At 46.2% G+C, this 22,573-nt stretch overlaps 1 protein-coding gene across 14 annotated transcripts in view; it reads right to left on the bottom strand.

Moving 5' to 3' along the window:
* Positions 1 to 424: 424 nt before the first annotated feature.
* Positions 425 to 22,573, bottom strand: part of ITPR1 (inositol 1,4,5-trisphosphate receptor type 1) — a 186,622-nt gene continuing 164,473 nt past the window's right edge. For all 14 annotated transcript variants that reach the window (XM_041118830.1, XM_030043337.1, XM_030043338.2 and 11 more), the window contains 5 exons: positions 21,582 to 21,721; positions 20,089 to 20,254; positions 19,141 to 19,301; positions 6,902 to 7,063; positions 425 to 1,848 (listed from right to left, as the gene is read on the bottom strand). In XM_041118830.1, the coding sequence (XP_040974764.1) occupies positions 1,762 to 1,848; positions 6,902 to 7,063; positions 19,141 to 19,301; positions 20,089 to 20,254; positions 21,582 to 21,721 (716 nt within the window). In that variant the 3' untranslated portion in view covers positions 425 to 1,761. The remainder of the gene's footprint in view (positions 1,849 to 6,901; positions 7,064 to 19,140; positions 19,302 to 20,088; positions 20,255 to 21,581; positions 21,722 to 22,573) is intronic.

The raw sequence follows: 22,573 nt of genomic DNA, 5'->3' as shown, positions 1-22,573 counted from the left end.
AAAGATGATTAATTGTACCAGGTAGTTCCTGCTACATCTTAATCAAATACACATAATCAGCAATGCTTCTGCGCACACGATACTTGGAGCTGGAGTGGGTTTTTTTTTTAAACTCTCGCACTCTCCGGTCTGAGGATGACAAGCCTAAAATATCAGTGGTAAGAGTCTGAAGGATCCAAAACTGGAGTGATCGCAGACAAGGTTCCTGGGGCACCAGTGCCTATTGCTGCTGGAGGAGGAAGGACTTGCTCTGGTATTAAAAGACCAACCTCTGCCCCTCCTGCTCTGAGTGGGGGAAAAGCACCGTTCTTACCTGCAAGGCCCCTGCGGCTCGGCTTTCCAGGGCGCGTGGGCAAGCGCGACAGCAGACACAAGCATGCACCACCTTGGAGGGGGGAGAAAAACCACCAGCAGCCTCTGACCATCGAGTATTTTGCATCATTTATTTAAATACCTATATTTATGCATTTACAAATTTTCATAGCTCTGTTGGTAGCTTTTTTTCTTTTTTTTTTTTTTTTTTTTTTTTTTGTAGACAGTATTGCAGAGAAGTTAGCTTTTGTAAAATGAGGTCCATGTATAAAACTATGCAATGGATTGGAGAAAAAAAAAAAACCAAACCAAGTTTCCTTTCATACTCTCTAGAATCAGCAACCAAAGACAGTGACCGAATGGAGGGCGAGAGGGAGGGGACAGGGTGGGACAGACCAACCTCAAACCAGTGGCTCTCTCAGAAGCATTACACACGTCAGTGCTCAGCTAATGGTCCTAATGGGATAGGTCATGTTTCAGTCGGTGCAATGCCTGTTTGCTAAAGCTTTAGCAGGCACATAGGTCTCTAAAGAAAAAATAAAAGGAAAGGATCCTACACACTGAGAATGCAAAGCCTGGACAGCCTCATGACAGGTTTTAGGTGTCGTGGCACGAAATGCCCGTAGGAGACTGCACCAACTTGCCAGCAGTGCATCCTCATCCCAAACTTCGTTTTGCATAAAAAGTTCCCTTTAAGAAATCTTAACATTTAAAAAACCTGGTATCTGAGCTCTTCTAGCCTCAGTACTTTGAAGAAGTCACTTGAAAAATACCTCCTGCTTTCCTCATTTGGAAGCTTCAGAGTAATGTTTTGCTTTAATTGATACCAATTTAATAGCTCACGGATTCCCAGCGTTATCTCTGGGAGGAAGAGGCAACAGATATGGCATTGCAAGATATTTACACACATGGTACAAAAATGTCCAAGGGTATGAAAAATCACCAGTTACACAATTTTGCAGCAGCCTCATTTACACCTGTAATTTTATACCATTTATTACATTGTACTAACACACCAGATTCAAAGATGTGCACTCCCTTTAGGACATTCAGGAGTTACAAATATATTGTGATTGCATAATTCATATTGCACAATTGTATAAAAACATAAATACTAGCTATTCTATTTTTTTTTTTAAATACAAAATACATGTCACGTAGTCAAATATTCTTTTCAAGTGCAATTCAGGTGCTCTCTTTAGTCCTTCCAAGAAAAAGGCAATTTTGATAGTTTTGGCACAAAGTTTAACCTCCGTCCCGTGCCAACAGTTCTAATTACAATACGTATGCCCAAAACTTTATATAGTAGCAGTCATATACATATAGTATAAAAACAGGTTATTTACAAAATGAACTGAACGTACACAGAAGCAGCCTCAGTGGTCGGATCTGAACTCTGGGTTAGCATTATTCGTGCTGTTGCGAGAGGGGCAAGTGACCCTTCCTGACTTATGCCGGTTGCTGTGGGTTCACATTCATGGGCGGAGGGTGTCCTAGGAGACCGATGCGCTGTTTCTGCTTCCTCTGCTCCGTCATCTGGAAAATTAAAAAGTTTGCTCATTAGGCCTAGACGCTTCCTGTGCGTCAGCTCGCTGAAGGACCTGGCGCTGCCCTTACTGGTTAGCGTTTGCTCTGAAACCCACTTTCTACAAGTAACGCTCCTCTGTCCGCTGTGCCAAGCGTTAATAGATGAAAGCAGCAACTACAGCCCTGTCCCGTGCACTGATCAGGGACGTCCATGAACTTGCTCGTGCGGCTGACTACCGTTTTGCAAGAAGAGAGCTTGGGAGAGCCAGGAGAATTAGTGCAGAGAGCAGATCGCAGAAACCTCCCCTCTTAGAAATTCTTTGTAACCGGTCCAATGTACGAGGCAGACCAGACACAGAGGGCGGAAAAAAGGGGCGAGCCCTCAAGTCAGGCTGGGAATACCCTTGTCTTTGCTGGAATAGACTCGAGTGCTCCCGCTCTCATCAGGAGCGAGCCAACATCCCTCTCCGTCTGCCAAAAGCCAAGACGCAAGGCAGGGACAGGACGTTAACCACCTCACTGCCAGACAGCCAAATCTCTGGCAGTACTTCCCATCAGATAAAATAACATTTCTCCTGATCAGTGCAATCATGACCTGAAAATGGATCATCTTTTGTTATTACCGATATTGAGAAATGGCCACAATCCAATTCTCCGCTCTCTTTTTTTTGAAACCTCAGGAGGTTTCTGACGACTTGCATAAGCCGACACGCCACGTAAGGAGCAACTCCGGCGTGGGCAGTGTCTCCAGCAGCGAACAGCTGGATCACTGCACGCGCTCCCCACGGCTCCCTCTGCGACCGCATCTCGGCTTCGGAGGAGCCGACGCGTGGGACGGCTTGCAGCAGCCGTGCCGAGGAGGATGCAAGACGGCTCCTCGCCCCTGGACCACCGAGGCGAGGGGAGCCCGACACCGCTCCTCGGGCACCTGGGCTCCACCGAGAGCCCCCGCACCCTTCAAAGCAACGTGCGAACGCACGACCGCACCACTGCACGTGATCCGCGGCGGCACCGACGGCGTGCACGAGTACCCGCGCTCGCGTCCCGCTTCTGCTGCGCCTTCCCTCGGGCTGAGCGCGCCCGGCTGCGGTAACAGGCACGGGTATGCCGGGGCAGGCCAGCCGGCTCACCAGGGCGTCGCGGGACCCCTCCGGCAACACGCCCGCACGCAGGAAAACCTAGCCCGAAGGCTGATTCACCCCAAAAAAAGTAATCTTTCGTTCAACTATAAGATACAATTTGGAGTATTTTTCTTTATGAGAATTAACTGAATTCCTTGCAATGCTTTTCCTGCAACAGCTGCACCCACAATCCTTCAGTTTTTTCATTTTTCAGATATTTAATCACAAATGTCAGCCAATATAATTGATTGTGGAAGTAACTCCAGGATAAGGGACATAGCATGCTCGCACATTCGGTCCATTTGTAGCCCGCATTTGAAGGTATTTGTCTAAAGACTCCAGTTTTGGCGATGGGGAATATAGTGTTCCCGTCTCTGGTGTGGGGTACCCTGGCATGCTGGGGCAGCCGGCTGGTGGCTGACCTCGGGTCTGGAGTTCATTATGGGGAAAAGAATTAGTCACAACAGGCAGTTCTGGGCAACCTCCAAAAGGCTCCTCCATGTCCCAGGGGCTGTACAGCACTGTGCACACCGCTGCTTTCGCTCAGGCTAGCTGTGTGTAATTACACTCATTTAATCACCAGGGAAAGGACTGAAATACAGTAACTCCTCTTGAAACCATAATTAAACTCGACTGCAGCCTGGTGCCTTGCTCATCGCCTGACCCAAGGGAGGCAGAACTGTTATTTTACCTTTCCGGGAAGACGACCGCAGCCTCACGAGGACAGGTCACACCTCCCAGTCCCCTGTACCACGCTTTTGGAAGTCTGTTTTCACAAAAGGCTTGTAACGTTTCACAGGCAAACAGGAGCAGAAGGAGAGGAGTCTTCCCATCGCTCTCCGGTCTCAGACACACACACACAAGCTACTCCCCTGCTGAACCACTGGGACTTTTTTTAACTGTCTCTAAGATAACCCACAAGTTGGAAATGCAAAGAGGCAAGCAGGATTTCATTTTTAAAATGCCTGTTTACATTAAGTAGTTTCACTGAGCAAACTAAGAGCCATGATTTCACACAGCAAATAAACTGATTCAGAGGACGCATGAAAAAAAAAAAAAAAAGGAAAGAGAAAAGAACGATGAAAAGGGACTGTAATACATATTTTTCATGCTGTATAGAAAAACGGATGGTGCACCCTGATGCAGGTGTACGTAGATGATGTGCCTTTTAAAAAAAAGGAAGAATAAAGCATAAAGCAGAGAGAGAGAAATGCAATTGCAATGTCAATGCAGAACGTTATTAATCCTGTGAGATAAGTAATGCTTGTCTAGAGGGCACAGGCCTGCAAGACGGAGCAACTTTAATCTCTATCACATTTACCTGGAGACCAAATCTCTTGCAAAAGCTTTACAGCTGTAGCAACTGTACACCTGGGCCTAAAAGGCAATAAAAGCTACGCGCCGTGTATTGCAGGGGAGCTGTCAGCTACCGGAGTAATGCTGACAGGATTAAAAATCAAAACCGAGGGGCCTGAAGTTCATCTGAGTCAAGCTGGCCTCTCCGATAATCGTATACAACTGCCCAGGCGCAGGCTGCCTAGCTCCAAAGGTCACGTGTGATTTGGAGTTACCCCGGGAACGGAGCAGGGCACGTGCAAAGCGCACGAGCGGGACACCGACCGCACACGCGGACGCGCCAGCGCCTGCCCGCTCTGCTCCGCGCCAGCCCGCTCGACTAAAGCCAACCTGAGCAGCAGCTCCAGCAACGAGTCGCGCTCGCGGCGACGCAGGTCGGGGTCCCGGGTGCGAAGGGACCGTCCCGAGCGTCTGCGAGAGATGCCTCACGCTCGCTGACACCGGAGGACGGCGCTGGAAAGGGCTTCTGGGTGATTACATCTAATCCCCTGCTGTTGCAGACAATTATGTTGTAATCTTTTTGCACAGAATTAAAGTGATCAAGATTTTAATGGCTCTTGGTGCACTTGTTTGTGAAAGAAGGCATGCTGGATTTCAGTTTCTAACAATTAGAATCTCCAGAAACCTAACGAGCTTGAAAAGCAAATGAATGAGAGGTTTTCCCTTCCCTTTATTTAATTACAAAAAAATAAATACAAATACAAGTTCCCTGAGTTAGTTCCTTTTCCTGGAGACAGTTCCTGATCAGGAGAAGGGATATACTGGTTTTGTCACATAATTGGAGCATCCTGCAACTTAAGCAGGGCTCTCAATAATGGTACTTAGGGGAATTCCTAAAAGCTATCACAACATTAATGAAGCTGGTTTCCTCTTTTGCTTTTACAGTCAAGTAGCTCTCTAAAAGCTAAATCCTTCATTCTTATTTTCACAAAGAGCGAGAAGGGTTTTTAGTGCTTGGTCAGCCAAGAGCTGCAAGCTTCAGAAATAAATGCATTCTGATCCAGAGCTGGCTGTGGCTGATGGAAAGACTCCTGGTGACTGCAGACCACTTTGAGTCAGACCCTTCAACAAGAAGACGTAAGACACATGTTTCAAGATAATTGTTTCCAGGCAAAATAGCAAAACCACTACCCAGCAAGTATTAAAGCACAGACAAAAGAGCAACTGCCTCTATCCTCCATCCTCAAAACCAGCTAGAGCAAAGGGGTCCATGGCACAGTGTCTGAAAACTAATTACAGCCAAGAGCAGCAAGGTTTTCTGCTCCCAATCCTACACGTTAATCCCTTCCTTGTGCTCCGTGGGGTGTCAGGTAAAAGGGCCCAGCTCCATCAGAAATGCAGAGCGTGATCGGAAGGCAGGGAGCCGGGATCTCAGTCAATATTGGCTTCCAGAGACTCATGTCTCCGTGAAGATAACTAGCTTACAGGCAAACCCGGCCAACCCAGAGCAGAGATGGGAAGCAGGAATCCGATTAGTATTGGAGAGAGTTGTGCCAACTGCGCTACAGTAAGCAGATCGCATCTGAAGAGATAACAAACCAAATCTGTTGGCCATTTCTGCCCTGGGCAATTCCATCCACTGCCCCGGGATACCATCATGTGCAAGTCAGCAATTGTTACTATCCAGTGCCGATATCTATATAAACTTAACTAATTGAACCATCTGGCTCAGGTTATTAATCCATAAAGATAAGCAGCTAGTCACTTTGCTGCTGCAAACAGCTCCCACCAGGGCAGGCAACAGCATTTTCCCTTTTACTTCCACTTAGGCTGTAATCCGTATGGACAACATGAAATAAAGCCCTGCTGCCTCTGTGGCTTTCACAAAGCCATCGCTGGGTTTGGGCTGGGAACAATCCCCACGATCCCCTCGAGCCCCAGCCGAGCCAAAAGTTAACACAAGTCCTCAAACTCTTGCTGCACCAAAAAAATACTCAGAGGTCTATGCAGCGTTCACATGTTAAGCAGCAGCAATACATGCTGCAATGCAAAATATTTCTGTGGGTATGTCTGTCTGTGCTGCAGTCTAAAAGCGTGACAGCAGCCAAATTTTATCTGCATTAGCAGCGCAGTGATAGCACAGAGGAGACCAGAGCAAGCTAACCACTCAAGTATTTCTCCAGTTTCTCAGTGGGTTTTGAGGTCCGCACAGCAACACAGCACTTCTATCAATATCACACCCTCTGACTTACAGGATCATGCTAAGGTCTTAGGGTTAAAACCTGTAACAACAACAACAATACATACATACATGCAGGCTCCCTCCACCAGCGAGGACTGATTTAAGTTAACTTCAGCTTTGATTTTTTTTTTTTAATGCAAGTTTTCCCTTTCTGGAGGTGGCCACTTTGGACTACACCGGTTCGGTTAGCACTGCCAGGCGGGGCAGCTGGGGTACAGGGCTCTGGAAGGACATTTTGTTTGTTCGCTTCTTTCCTAAACACAAGTTACTTTAGCAAAAGATCTTCACCGGGTTTGCAGGAGCCATGGAGCTGTAAAACACCAGTTTGTACAACAGGCTTGCAGGACCTTTGTCCTGCCCGTAGCAGTGCGTGGCCGCCCGTAGGCAGCCAGATCTCCCTTACCTGATCTTTAAGCTCTGACAGCTGGCCAGAGAGGTTGGTCACAAGCTTCATGGTGGACTCCAACTTCTCCTGCAAGTTCCTCAGCTCATTCTGCTCTCCTTCCGAGTCGCTGCTCACAAGCGACATGGCCCGCATCCGGGGGAACCAGTCCAGGTTTCTCTCCTGAGGATCAGACACGAGTTCACAATTAGTGTTTGCCAAATGAAAACCTGCACCCAAGCAGCTGAGTGCAGACAGATTTTTAATGCCACGCAGGGACATTCCTCAGATACACAAGCTCTGTAGTTAGTTTCATTTGCATCTTACTGAAAAGTTTGCAAAATTGCCTGCTAGAGGCAATAAGGCACTTCAGACGTAACTACTAAAAATTAAGGCTGCTTATTGTTGGCTTTTCCTTTCCAGAAACTCATTCTCCCCAGCCATTTCTTCTTCAGATACACTTCAGTGTAATACATGAACACTGGACATGAAACAGGCTCAGATCTCATATGTGGACAAGCATTTTCCAGGGCTAGAAATCTGCTGCCATCTTATAGTCTTTTAATTTGTGTTTGTTGGAGATTTTCTGCTGATAAAGCTGGTTTGCTTTTTTGATCAAGCAACATTTGGCTGTCCTTTCTAATGAAAGAAACTATGTTCTACCTGTTTCATAGTTGAAACCATGTTTCATAGTTGAAATACTTCCTTTTTAATGAAAAAGAAAAAAAATTTATATTCTGACTGCCTGGTTCAGGCTAAAATGTGGGACAGATTAAGTTACAATGAATTGTTTATAATGAAGTTTTCGCTCAGGCATACAAATTCTCTAATATTCCATGTTTAAGTTACAGCCAGGAACTTCAGTGGACACATGCTCAGTTTTACTAATATGTACATAGTGGCTCACACATACACTCACGTACATGCCAGTGACGTTAAAAATAAAAGCAAGAACGGAATAGAAAGCCACAAAAGAGGAGGAGGGGTGTATACCGCATCTTGACACCTTAAATTTCAACACCGAACTGGTTTCCTATCTTCTCTGGTTCTCTTCCCACGCTGGAGATACTCTCTAAAATGGAAGTTAAACTAACACTGGCTGACATCAGGATGTGTGCGCTCTCACGGGTGACACTACAACAACTGGTAATATTTTAAACAAACCAGATGAAACAGTAATAGCCTACTGGATTAACAGCATCCCAAACCAGAGATTGATCAACAGCACTGGTTAAGGGCAGCCAAAGTTTGCCCCGCTTTGCAGGCCAGGCTCTTCGCTGGGCTCTCTCTCAAAACTACGGCTTATTTTTATGGCACTACAAACTCTCTTTGGCTTTTTGCCATTGCCTGCCTAAATCTCCACCTTGAACCCCATCTCCCCCCATCTCTCTGCTCCCCCTCCATGCTCACTCATTCCCAGGAGCATCCATCCTGCTTAAATCAGGGTTGTGCACCTCTACAGAGAGTTACAGTCACATCCTTTCTGCAATTCAGATGCGATGCCAAGACTCATCATCTTAAATTAGTTGCTTCTGATCTGCTTAGAGTTTACTATTGCCGAGATTAAAAGGCAGAAAGCAGGCCCTTTCCCATGCAGCGCACCACAGGATTCCCACATGATGCAAAACTGCCAGGGAGGCTTTTTTCTCCTGATCTCTGTTTACAGGGCAGATGGCTTCTGCTAATAAAAGAAAAAATATATGTACAAAAAAAATATGCCTTTATGAAGACAAGTGCCAAAATATTTTGGACTTTAGGAAATGACAGTCCCACAATTAAGATTTAATAGTAGTAACAGGCAACATTTCACTGCGTTCTTCCAGCCATAGTTAAATCCTCCTTAGGGAAGAGAGGGCAGGCTCATCACTCGTGCTCAGGTCCAGCACCTCCCCCCCAAAGTATTTCTCCTCCCCACCCAGGGAAAACAAACTAAACCAACAGCTATTCCCCTCCCTGCTCTCCTCCAGGCAACAGGTTTTCAAGGACAAGGCAAATAAGACTAAAATGCAGTTTATATTTGCAGGTTTGCCTGGACCCTCAGGTCCATGTCCTGAGGTTTTTAGGCAGACACAAGAGCAGAGCCCTGAAGCTCCTGCCCATCTCCTGCCCACTTCTTGCTGTACAAATACTGTTATTTTACTTGCTCCCGAAGAGGTGAGCTTCCCAAGCCCATCCCCAGAGCGCTCCCAGGCCCCGTCCTTCTGAAGGGTGAAGGGGACGAGGGGAGCAGGACCTGGAAACACCAGCCTTTCCCTACCTGCAACTTTTTATGAACAAATACCCTAAACCTTTTCTAACGTTACTTTGCAATATAAGCAAATGCTGTAGCTGCTGCAGAGGTTGCAACTTGATCATTACAGGCAGGGAAGGTGACGGGCAGTCTCGGATGGTGAAATCAAACCAGCAAGCACTATAGCATTGACAGCTCCTGCAGGCTCATCAGAAGTTTCATGCTCACTGGTCTTCTGAAAGCCCCAGCTCTTGAAGCCGCTTGAGTATGGGAAATCCTGGCTTTCACTTGAAAAACAACAAAGCGCCTCTCTAGTTCTCATGGCAGTGGTGAAAGATGAAACCCCAAAAATGGTCCACGTGAACTCCGCACACTAACGAAAAGGAGACAAGACTCGTGGCCCTCCGGGCAGTCTCCTGGGCTGTGAGGATAGGACTCACTTTTGAGCCTGGAACTGGCAATACCCCTGCTAAGTCCTGACCCACCTGTGAAAGAGTTAACGGGGGCACCTGGAAACTGTCTGTGCAGAGACAGGCTTAGGGAAGGACCCGTACATCACTTTGCCCACCCGTGTCATTGGGCTGGGCCTAACCTGCGCTCCCCTTCAGGTTTCCTATAGCTTGTTGGCACGACTCAAACCCAAAGTTCACCTGGAAGCATCCAGCAGCCACCCAGCAAGAAAGAAGGGGATGTCCACCCGAACAGCCTGGGCAAACGCCCCGAGGTGAGGAACCGTGGGGACAGATGTGCAGGTAAAACTCCATCGAAGCTGGTAAAACTGGCACCAGTGCTGGCTGACCCATGGTGGCTGCTGGGACCTCTCCAGAAAGGGCAGCAGGGATGCTGCCAGCACACAGGGACACACTTCTTCCTCCTTCTCCTCCTCTTCCTCCTCTCTGCAGGCACAACCCTGCATCCCTTCACTCTGACTTCGCATGGAAAACCTCCAGGCTGTTCCTACAACCTCCACCAGCACCGCAGAGAGAAGCTCGAGAGCCTGGATGCGACCAGCCTGCTGAAATGCAGAATTCTGCCCCAACGCCCGTCCCCGGCCGTGCTGGGCGGGGAGGGGGGGGGGGGGCAGGTTGTGGGGGTGTTTTCTTTTAAATAAATAAATGATGATGCCTCAAGCAGAGATGGTGAAAACGGAAATAAGCAGGAATGCAGAAAGGTCAGTCGCTGACAAGCCCGCTGGGCCAGCGTGCAGCAGCCAGCCCGGCTCCCGGCCCCACGGCTGCCAGCAGCGCTCCCTCTGCAGAGCGCTTTCTATTCAAGGTTGAATAAAAGATTTATATCTTGATGATCTAGTTTCTGCTGAACTTTAACTGAACACCGGGGTGCCTTTAAAGATACAGCCTTACATCTTTCACTGGGGGTTTGGTAGTTTTTCAGAGGCAGTAAGTGACGGGAAAGGTTCCCCCTTGATCCCTTTTTCCCTGCCTGTCCCTCGTCCCGCCGTGCTCCCTCCCGGCTGCTGGCACCTCGCATACCAATGCAGTTATGCACTGTCTGCTGTGGTCCTCCTGCAAGCAGAGGCACCGGGATCCTGGTGTGCAGTCAGCTCCCTCTTCCCGTCACAGTCGCAGCTTCCTCCGCTGCAACAGACGAACTGACTAAAGCCACTGACGGAAGCTGGCTAACCACAAGTGCTGGGTTTCGGGTTAGCTCTTTTCTAGGTAAAGTTGGAAAAGTCCCTCTTTGTAAAGCAAATATCATTAAATCTCAGACATGGGGGCGAGGCTGACCGTCCACGATTGGAAATTTGAAAAAGGGGAAGCAGCGTTGCATGATGCAGATGCAATTCATTCTGAGAAGCGCCCGCTCCTCCCTGCTTCTGCCAGAGTTTATTCTAAGAAAGGTTTCTGAGGCAACCTCAAGGCGAGCCGTGCCAAGAGATGCATTAGCTCCGCTCCTCGGGCAGGAGGCGGCCGCTAACGGCAGGGACCGGGGCTCGTCCTCACCTCCGGCACCACCGCGCCGCATCGCCGCTCCTCTTCTGGGTCTCCATTTATTCAGCTACCGCTGCGCCTAATAGTTATGGGGTGCTGAAGGGCTGATTCAATGCTCGTCAAAATAAATCCCTATAGCCTGCCACCGGAAGGCTGCCCAGCAGCCACCATTTAGTAGGGGAAGGTGGCAGCCGCAAATTTCAGTTTCTGTCATGTGTCGTTAAAAATCATACCCATACAGCTAATACACAGCTTTGTGAAGCGCTTTGAAAATTAATTTTTTTGTTTGTTTGCAGCGAGATGAAACTCCTCTTGGTTCTTTCTTGTGCTTCCTGGAAAAAGCCCCACGTCAGGTTCTCTCTCTCTTCTGCAAAGGGCTCACCATCACTTCTTCCACACCAAGCTGCCCTTCTCCCCTCTCCACGAAAAACAGCACTCGACCGTGTCTCCCCTCCACACTAAGAGTATTTTCAAGTCCTCACATGCACCATGTGTTTAAACAGGTGGCTTAAACAGGTGGTTTAAACAAGGTTAATGGTATAAAAATCTCCTTTTTCACTGCTGCCACAGATTAAATACCTAAGCGGCTTTTGCACTGGTGCAGAGCAGGGCACCTGGAAGACAGACACCATTTCCAAAGGTGGAAGATGACCGACCGGGCGTCCTGGTTTCAACCGGGACAGAGTTAATTTTCTTCCTCGTAGCTGGTGCAGTGCTGTATTTTGGATTTAGTACGAGACTAATGTTGGTAACACACTGATGTTTTAATTGTTGCTAAGTAGCACTTATCCTAAGTCAAGGATTTTTCAGTTTCCCATGCTCTGCCAGTACACGGGTGCACAAAAAGCTGGGAGGCAGCATGGCCACAACAGCTGACCTGAACGAGCCAAAGGGATATTCCATACCATAGAACGTCATGCCCAGTATATAAACTGGGGGGAGTCGGGCAGGAGGGGCCGATCGCTGCTCGGGGACTGGCTGGGCATTGGTCAGTGGGTGGTGAGCAATTGTGCTGTGCATCACTTGTCTGTCTTGGGTTTTATTTCTCTCTTTTTTTGTTGTTATCTTCTTTTTCATTACAATTATTAGTACTACTATTACTATCATATTTTATTTTGATTATTAAACTGTTCTTACCTCAACCCATGGGTTTTACTTTTTTTTTGATTCTCCTCCCCATCCCACCGGGGCGGGGAGGGGTGAGCGAGCGGCTGCGTGGTGCTTAGTTGCCAGCTGGTGTTAAACCACAACACCGTGCCCCCGTACGAAATGACCCCCCTGTACATCCCCGTGACAGCTCTGCTGCGGGTGACTCACTTGAGCCGAGCGCTGTGTTTACCAGCGGTGAAGTTACCCCACCAGGCATCACCCGGCTCGATGCGGACGGTCCTGGTGGGAATCCCTCAAGGCGATCTCCTTACTCTGGCCGAAAGGACGGTGCCGCCTCTCCGCAGAAACCTGCTGCTGGCTGTTTGGATCTACATTTTAAGTAGGACGCGTTACACCACCCTCAGCGGGGCAGGACAAAACAATTAGGCATGCAAAGGTTGAACAAACAGCTGCTGGTGGCGATGGCAGCAGTCACCCACCTACTCTTGCACAACGCATCCGGCACGGCCCGGGTGGCCGGCGGAGCACCGGGCGGCACGGGGTCACGGGCTCCCCGGCACGGCCGGGCTGGAGGCGGCGGCAGCGATGACTCAGGGGACGGCCACCTCGCCCCGGCCCCGGGCCACCTCCTCGGCACACGCAGACAGCTCCGTGGGGCTTTTTTGTCCCGGCCAGCGCCGCAGACCGAGCGGTTTGTTTTCCGCGGCACGTCGCCCGCCCTCGATGGTTTCCAGCTGGAAACCTTTCCCCTCCCTCCCGGGCTGGCAGAGCCCCAGCAGCGAGGACACGGCGCCCACCCTGCCAGCTGCTTCGGGACCCCCCTGAATCCCAAACGAACCATCGCGCAGAGTCGGGCTGAAGCCTTTGCTTCTGTTTTCATCCACCCAGGCCCTTTTTCTGCCACACGCTCAGCCAAAGTGAAACCTTTGCCTCGTCAGTGGGGATGCTAACCCGATATTCCCAGCACGGATGCCCGCCCAGGTCATTTATCAGGGAAAACCAAGAACTCGGCCACGTAAGGTTAATGCCAGCAACAGGAGGGTTTTTTTTTCCTGCAGCACGCTGCGGGGCACGCCAGCGTTCACACCTCCGGGGAGAAGAGCATACTAACGCGGCGTGGGGAAGATGAGGTTCACCAACCGTTTCTCCCCGTGCAGCTTCTGGTTTGCACTTCAATGCCGATTTCAAGGGTGGAACAAGTTGCTTTGCTATCTAAATGCAAAGCTCGGGGCCCGTGCCTATGACACAGTGTTTCCAGCAGCCAAGGGCCTTCTGCCAAACGCACCTCTTGGCTCTTCTATGCCTCTGCTATTATTTATTGTTTAAGCCTCTAATTATATTGGCTAACTCTGGTAAGGTACCTCAAGATGCAGCTTGTTGGGAAGATACCACTAAATTAAGCACTATCAGCTCCAGTTCAGATCCTGACCTCAGTCCTCCTCCTCTCCCAGCTTGCACCCAGCGTCATCGTGACCAGGAGCCCCGAAACCCTCGTTTCCTCGTCTATAACCGAGCAGCTGCATACAAGTTATTTGTACGAGCTGCTCTCTTCTGCGTCTGCAGTTGGTTTGGTTAAGTATTGACATGACAAATCTCTCCGATTTTGCCCCAAAGTACAGGATTTCCAGGCACAAATTACATTATGAAAGTAACTCAGTTTCTAATACTTCCTCAGACTATATAATTTCGGCTGCATACACGTCTTTCACCAATGCTGGAATCATGAAGCTCCTTTTGAAATGCTTCAGGTTTGAAGCACCGTGGCCTGCCACTTGTTAATCCTATAAGCGCTGCAGTTCAAATCCAGTCTTGGCCACCTCCAACCAAGTTATATTCAATATAGAGCCTGGGGACACAGTAACATCATCACTGGGGACAAAGCCATCATCACGTGAGCCTCGTGCAGGTTGTGAATCACACACTCCTGCTGACTTTCAGAGCACAGCGACAATCGTGGCTGGGTGTTTAACTCCTTAGGAGAGGTTTCAGGTTGAACTTGCACTTCTGGAAGAATGTGATTTTAGGAGTTTGACACTGATGAAACCTTTGCTTATTAGGAGGCTACGTTCTGGCAGAAGTTACAGGCTACACTGGACGCTCAAAACAGTAAAAAGAAATACTTTCCGATTATGGTATAGCACATAGCTCAAGACAAAAAGAAAAAAAGCCCAGTAATATATTTAAATCTCCAGTTTTGTACAAAGAGGTTAATTAGGGCACAAAAGGAAATCTCTAGCCTTCATTTCCATTCCAAATTCCTTTAAGGATATCTGCACCATCACTCCTATTTATAAATGGGTCATTTTTCAAATGACAACACAATCCAGTTGAAGATTCAGGACTCGGCACTCTCAATCTGGACTTGTGAGCTTGGGCAATCTCTTACACCTCTCTACCTCACTTTTGTAATAGAGGTTAATGACATGTATCCTGCTTGGTGCAACACTAGATTAAAAATCTGTGGAAACTGCAACAGCTAGTTAGGAAGCTTTGTGCTAAAAAAACTTTTCTAAACAAGCCTTTATTTTTTTAATATGCACATCTGCGTGCATAAAATCACTCACAGCCATGCGGCCCTTACCCACACTGATCAAATGTTGATGTGAAGGTGTATATGCAAATCCCCACGTTAGGGTATGCAAGCGTTGTGTATGCAAATATTTGTCCATGCAAGTGACAGCACACTGCAGCTGCACGCACACCACCTTACGAATGCACGCAAAACCGAAATGTATATGTGGTTTTCTATGTATTGAGCTTCAGAGTAAGATTTTCTTACATATTATAAATGCCTGCGAACAGCTGTTTGTAGCAGACCTTTGCCAAGACTCAAGTGACAGCTGTACCGATGGGGCTGCTGCTAGCGAGGCTGCCACAGTAACCGGAGGCAAATGCAGAAAACTTCAGAAATTCTCAAGACAGGACGGGTAGATAAGACACTTAAATGAACTAATCTGTAGGGAGTTGCGCCGAGTTCACATTAGTCATTTGGGTGTGGATGTCAATGTCTGGCCAACACGATAAGTGGATCCCCCCACCTCCTACACACTTGGTATTATTCAGACATCACCTGATCTTCCCTGGTGACTACAAAGCCACACAGCAGCTGAACCGTATGCCTTTGTTCCTGGGAAACGCAGGAGGCACTGGACTACCAGCTCTGCAGCACCATTAGCATACTTTCCAGATAAACACTTTTGGAAGGACATTGATCCATCCTGAAGTCACTCTACCTTAAGTGCACATCTGCAGTGCTTTAGCCAGATGAGCAGAAATTAGGTCATCGGGAGGGCTTTATAAACACCAAGAATTAAAGACCATCTCTGTTACCACTAGATGTTTTCTCACATCCTACAGTACTGTCTGTGCTATTAAACAGATATTAGGAGGTGGCTCAAGAATGCATTTCGAAGGTGAGCTGCTTCATGCCAAGCTTCTGTTTGCCGAGGTTATCAACCTCACCAGTGCTGGTAAGGACTTCAGGGCAGCGGATGAGTCACCGCAGCAGCTCGGGTGTGGACCCAAGCTCAGCTTCTACATCAAACAGAACCAGCAATCCCATTTTTCCCCACCGCACTGCTCTAGCAATTCCCAGCGAAGATTCTTAAGATATCCCAAGTTTTACATCACATATCACAGCAGGCACATGCTCACCTTACTGATGAAAGTGAGTATTATCCCTATTTACAGGGGGAAAAGCTGGCGATGAATTCCAGGCCTCTTATCAAAAGTCTGGACTTGTAGCTACAAGACCACCGCAGCCTGGCTTCCCACGCAGCGGCACACAAACACACCGGGCTCCACAAACACGGGGGAATGTGAACAAAAACAATCCCAGATTACAAGCACCAACAGACCCGTATTAGTATCAGAAAAACGTTATGGAAGCTATACTTACCAATCAGTACCATCCGTACAGTCTATTAGATTTTATTTTGTCAGATCATTGTTTTTTTTAATTGTTATTTTGCTCAGGCTTATAGTGCTCAAAATACTTCTAAACCTTAAACTGTTTCCAAGTTTAACTGTTGACTTCTTTCTGCATGCTGCTTTTTAACTTACTGAGCTTCTATCCATGAAGAAATATAAAATTCACTAAAGAATTGTAGTTACTCATTGATTTTCAAGGCTACAATTTCTTTTTATGATGGGTCAGGTTCCTGCAGAGCGCAAGATGAATTCTATGGGCAAGATTCAGCTCTGCCATCTCCAGTACAGTGGATAGCCTCAGAATTGCCTTTCTACACACATTATTTTTAGACAAGAAAACATCAAAATTCAAGATCACTCTTAAAGCTTCTGAATATTCACTAACTGGCATAAGTGAAATTGTCCAGGATTCTTTTGATACGACAGTGCTTAAAATATCTTTAAAGCACTGCACAAGCAGCACTGGATGCAACTCACAAGCTCATGGTGAATATAATTTTAGTGTCCTAAATTCGTTCTTCTGGGTTTTTGTTTTTTTAATGTTCTCTAGTGTTGGAACAACCCACAAATACTAAATGTCAGAGGCAATTTTTTTTTTTTTTTTTTTACTATTGCCAAAAGGCAGAAATCCCAGAGTTTTCTAAAGATATTCTTTTGAGAGTCAGAGCAAAGGTGAAGCGTATTTGAGGTGTATTCTGTCATCACAATATGATTTGGAGCACATTATGCTTCCTACCCTCAACTACTAAAAATGGGTATAAACTGCAGTTGAACAATGGTACCACGGAACAGCCCAAGGAAAAGACAGGGCCCATCTTTGTCATTATCAAAGATGTTAGAGTGCCACCTTCAGTCTGCACATGTGGGGAGAAAATCCCTTTTAAAATCTACCCACGATGTAAGTAGGCTTTCCAAGGAGAATCTGGTAGCCACAGACATTAAGCAACCACAGGTTCCCATTCGCCCTCTGTACAAATACAAAATAAACCATCACCTCCAACAGGTGAATCTCAATCTTTGGAACCACCGACATATTTAAGGCTTTCCTTTTGCCCATCCTTCTAGATTCATGGGATGAAGACAGAAGACTTGAGTAAAAGATGAACCATGCCCTAAGTTACTCCTAGATATACCTTAGGCAGAAAAAAGGATTTCTGACTCGTACAGAAGTATTTAAAACAGGTCTGGTAGAGAAATATATTCATCATGTTTTACACTCAGATTTTCTAGGGCAGAAAAGCATGTTTTTAATGTTAACGGATGATGGAAAGAAATTGCTTCTGATTTTCAGAGGAAGCTTTGCCAGATCAGTCCCAAGGAACACATCGACTGCAAAATGCTGCTGAGAGCTACGGTGTCAGGGCAGCAGCAGCCCGAGCTGCCCCGGTCACGCCTGTGCCGGGTCGTTGCAGACCACTGATGTGCAAAGCAAATTTACTTCCTATTCCACAAATTGTACGGTTACACCACGCTTTCAACAGCATTGCAGTGAGACCCTGCTGTTAGCTCTCAATTTAAAACCGGCTCATGAAATGCAAAAAACCACCAACTACAAGACATACTCCAAACCTCTACCTAGAGCATATAGTTATATAAAACTGCATCTGCATGAGACACTTGGTCTACGCATAATTTATCCAAACTCCCATTCAACACACAGTAATCAGTCCTTGTTGACACTTCTATGAATGGGAATTCTGATAAAAGTTCTCCAGTTTTTGCGTTTATTGCAAACATATTCAGTGACTAGGTTTTGGTTCTTATCTAATTTGAACTGTTAATCTAAAATAATAATTTGTTAATAAATTGTTCGTTAATTGAAACTTTTTAAAACTAGTTTTAACACAACACAAGATCCTCTTTTACAAGCAGAAACATTTTAAAGAGTACAGTGCTTTCCCCTGAAGTAATGCTTGCTGCAGTGGGATAAATAAAGGGAGCAACATAATCGGTCAGACTAGAAAGCAGCAGTGATGTACTTAGTTATCTCACTGTGCTAATCCTCTATCAGGTGACTGCTCACAAGATTTCTTTAAGCCCTCATTACAGAGGCAGAAATCCAGAACTAGGACATACACTGCAGTGACCCCAAAGTAACATGTTTAACCTCTAAGAGATCTTGGTGGGATTTACATGCTGACCGGGCCACGAAAAATTGCCCACTTAAAGGTACGTTGTACCTCTGGAGCAAAAAAGCTAGAGACAAATAAAGAAAAGTTTTCTGCTATTTATTCGTCTGAAGGCAAATAAAGAAATAACTAATTGAAATGTTATAAATCAGAAACAGCTTTTGCTAACCAGCCAGAAGACACACAAATTAGTAACTGGGGTTTAGGATCTAATTCCAGGAGCTCTGAACCTACAGCTTGCCAGAGACGAGGCTTTTAATTCTCTCATTAAAAGGCCTTACAATTGAGTAGATATTAATTTTAGTTTTTTACAATAAGCTAAAATCATATGACAACAAATCCTACAAGTCAGTTTAAGATATTTGTACTGGGACAGGTTATAACCGGTTTGTTACACTTCAGACACGTCCACCAGCTTGCAAATATTCTCCCTTAAACATTAGTTTTCAAAACTGATTCTCTTCACCCGATTTAAAACCACGGAGACTACCTAACCGTCACTGCTCATGCCACCTACTTCGGCACCCACACGCAGGGTTCCAGAGGCCGAGAAGCGGCAGGTACGCAGACGCAGATCGCCGTGCGACCGCGGTGCTGCAGCACACGTCGGCTCCCACGAGTGCCCCTGCCCGCACCACCCATTCGCAGCGCGCTGCAATGTGCTGCCATCAACGCAGTGTCTTTTATCGAGCTATCTTGCCAAGTACATCTTAAGTATGTTATCTTTAGGAGATGCTTCTAAAAGGAAAGGCATTGGATTAAGCCTATTGCAGAAAAAGTCTTACCCCAAGTTTTTGCTTGCAAAATAAATAAAATACAGAGTACTATATTTACCAAACATGCCAGTAGATTGGTCTAATCTGGGGGGGGGGGGGGGGGGGGGGGGGGAGAAAAGCAGAACTCCAAACTCACCTTGATCATTTCTGCCACATAACTTTCTGGTCCTGTATATTCTGTTGAATCTTTTACTTTCACTAACACAATAAAGCACAAATAATGCCACATATTGTGCTCTTCTTTAATGTGCTCTTCAAATGTGACTGTCTTGTTATCAAACTTATCTCTTTCCAAACCTACAAGAGTGACACATATATAACCCTTAGTATTTACAAACTGATACTAAGAAAATGAGCTCTAAGAACAAAACTTGTTTCTACAGTCTGCTGCACTTCTTAACAGTCGCAATCATTCTTAAATGAACACTCAGTAACAGGGATAAACTCTCTAACAAATTCCCACAATGTAGCAAGAGGAGGAAAGAAGGCTTAACAAGTACTGCTCACACTTACTATACGTAACGGAAAACTTTTGATTAAAAAAGGTAGCTACCTCGTACGCAATCAGCTTGCTGGTTTTCGTAACGCATCTCCTATTTTTAGGCAAAATGATACCAAAAGCAACATTTGCTTTGCAGCAAACTTCCAAAGGTTACTTCTGTCAGTCTGTGTGTTATGCAACTTCTGCATGACCATCGCATTTAACCGCACTGGCCTCAAAGGCTCGGCAGCTTAATTCCCAATCTACTGATGGGAAAAACTTTCACAAGCACTACTCAACACTCTACACCCTTGGAAAAAACAACTGTTTATAAAAATCTCTTCCATTTGAATAGGAAACTATTCTTTGAAGCACAGGAGAAACAGAAACTAAGGAGCTGAGGAAAAAGCAGTATACCGAGCATACATTCCCCCTCTCTTCCTGCTGCCAGGCTCCGATGTGTGTGGCACCTGAGAATATCAACCAGCTGAGGAATGCAAGGTAGGAACAGCCAGAAATTCCAGACTCCTGTTTCCTGCAAGTTTGCAGCTATCTCTGTCTTTGAGAGAGTAACCCCTTACTCTTGAGTGTTGCTACACTTACCACAAATAAAGCAAGTTGTTTTTAAAATTTCTTCTTTCTTCTGTTTTTCACTCCTTAAATCAGCAAAAGTGTCAATGATCACACCAAAAATCAGGTTAAGGACAATAATGATGACCATGAAGAAGAATAACAGATCATATATCACTCTAGCAGCAAAGAGAGGTTCCTGCAAGATACATATTTTAATAATTAACAACCCAAATACGTGCACATCTAACCCTTACCATGCTTTTCTCAGTTCAGCAACGGAGTACACTGCCCCACAACCCCTCCCTTCAGAGTCTCCATTTCTGATGCTCTCCAATGATAACTTACAACTCAAAACATTAAGTGAAACTAAAATGCAAGATTACTGAAAGAAAAGCCAGATTAGTCAGCTACCAGTATGCAATCTCTACAGAGTTGCTCATTCTGCTTACTGTGTCCAAGTCTGTCCTCTTCTCTCTCACACACATTGAAATTTGCTCTCCCCTCACTCCCACCCTGCAAGCCCATCCAAATTATATCCTTATATTAATCTGCTTATATATCAATATAGTAGCAGTGTTGACCATAAAGCCTTCTACTGAAATTTAATAGTATTAATTTCATTTATGCTAACAACCATGTATGTGGATATTAAGTTGGACTTTCCAGTATCCGTTTCATATTTATTGCAGGCCTGAATACCTAACCCCCATTTTCAGAATCATCCTGCCAGTTGGGTGCCAAACTTTTATTAATTATGTAACTTCCAAATCATTGTAAGCTGAAAATAAGGCTACACATTAGAAAAAACTTTGAAATTGCAGATAATAACAGAAAAGCATTCACTCTGATCGAGACCGCTCCTTTGGCCCCTAACATGGTTTTGGGGAATGACAGCCTGAGACTCAAATGGGCACAAACAGCTAAAAAGAACCAGCTATACGGGCAGCTTTGGGTATTATGAAAAATTCTTGCTGCTTCGACTGGTCCTGGCTCTCTGATGATGGCTCCAGACAACAGCCTGCCTTCCTTCCCACAGTCCCAGCTCCAACCCATCCTGGTCCCTGCCGTCTCATCCATGCCCAGTTTTACACTTCTTACCTTTCCCTAGGGATGCTCTCCACAGAAACTCGTGCCACTAGCATGGTATCAGCTACCACTGCAGTTTCATTCCGCTACCTCACGTTACTCTTTCACTAGCTTGTACTTATTTCTTCAGATCCTGAACTCCCAAAGCACATACTGTTGGCTACACCACTTCTGTTCCTTTAGGCCCCATTCTGGACAGCCCTCAAGCTAAAAAAGCCCCCCAAAAAGGATGGATAGAAGCTTGTTTGAACTGGCTGCTGTTTAATCTGATACTACAGAGATTTAACAATATCACACGGAGAGAAAGTGTGGTCCCTTCTAGTCGCGATGTATCCTACTTCTGTTTAAAGGGAGTGTATACACGTTTTCCCCAGCAGAACTAGATCCCCATCCCGACATGGTTATCACTCTTCCGCCCCCATTCAGTGATAATTTACCTCTTTGGATGGTTTCCTGAGCACATCACCTACTCCACCCCCACTCCTGAGCCCATGACTCAGTACAGTAACAATGCACATCAGTAACGTCTCGCACGTATGCTCTTTATTCTCTTCCTCCATTTCTTCAGCAATCAGTTCTATTAACACAGCAAGCAAAGACACGTTTCAAAGGCAAGAAGATCAGTTTTAAATAATTCTCCTCATTCTTTGTCGGTTATGCTCTCTCCCCCCTTTGCGAAAACTGCCGGGTTTCCAGCCAGCGTTGCAAACCCCCTTAGCTCTTGCAAAGAGCCGACCACGGGAGCAGGTCTCTGCTCTGGCTCCAGCCTGCCCTCCTCTCCCCACCAGCAGAGTTTTCTTTTGTGCTTGAACTGCTGTCTTTGACTTGGTTAAGTATCTCTTTCCATTTCTGTTAGCATGCATAGCTCAGATCACCAGATGCCTGTTTATACAGAATCATAGCTTTCTGACAGCTCAGAGGACAAAGTGTTGCCTCTTACACTCTCCCTTGGTGCCTAACAGATTGCACAGCCTTTGGGCTGCACTCAAAATGGCAACTTCGACTTGTATTTTTCAAATGGCTAAAATATCACTGCTTACGGAAACAGCATTTTACTAAAAAAGTAACACACTTTTTTTGACCCTCTCTTCACTTGGCTGAAGCCTCCAACTTCGCTGTTTCAGTTGCAGAACTGCTAGAATCAATTACCTAATCTCATATACTCTCCCTGTACCCATCAAAAGTCTCATGATTTTCATTTCATCATAGAAATGCTCATGAGCAGATTCCACCTTCCCACGGACAGCCTTAGAAAGACCCAAATCCCCATGCAATCCAGAAATAGCCAGACCCCAAGATGGTAGAGAAATGGCCAAAGATTTGGGCATCATTAATATCCCTGGCCACATAAGACCCAATATCAGGTTGGTTATTTATGATACAAAAACACCTCTGGAGTTTCCCTTACTGCAGCAAGAGTAAAGACAAA

This window comes from Aquila chrysaetos, chromosome 20 (assembly GCF_900496995.4).
Source record: "Aquila chrysaetos chrysaetos chromosome 20, bAquChr1.4, whole genome shotgun sequence".
Classification (NCBI taxonomy): domain Eukaryota; kingdom Metazoa; phylum Chordata; class Aves; order Accipitriformes; family Accipitridae; genus Aquila; species Aquila chrysaetos.
Note: the sequence above shows the minus strand (reverse complement) of the source record. Positions and strands in the feature narration are given on the sequence as shown.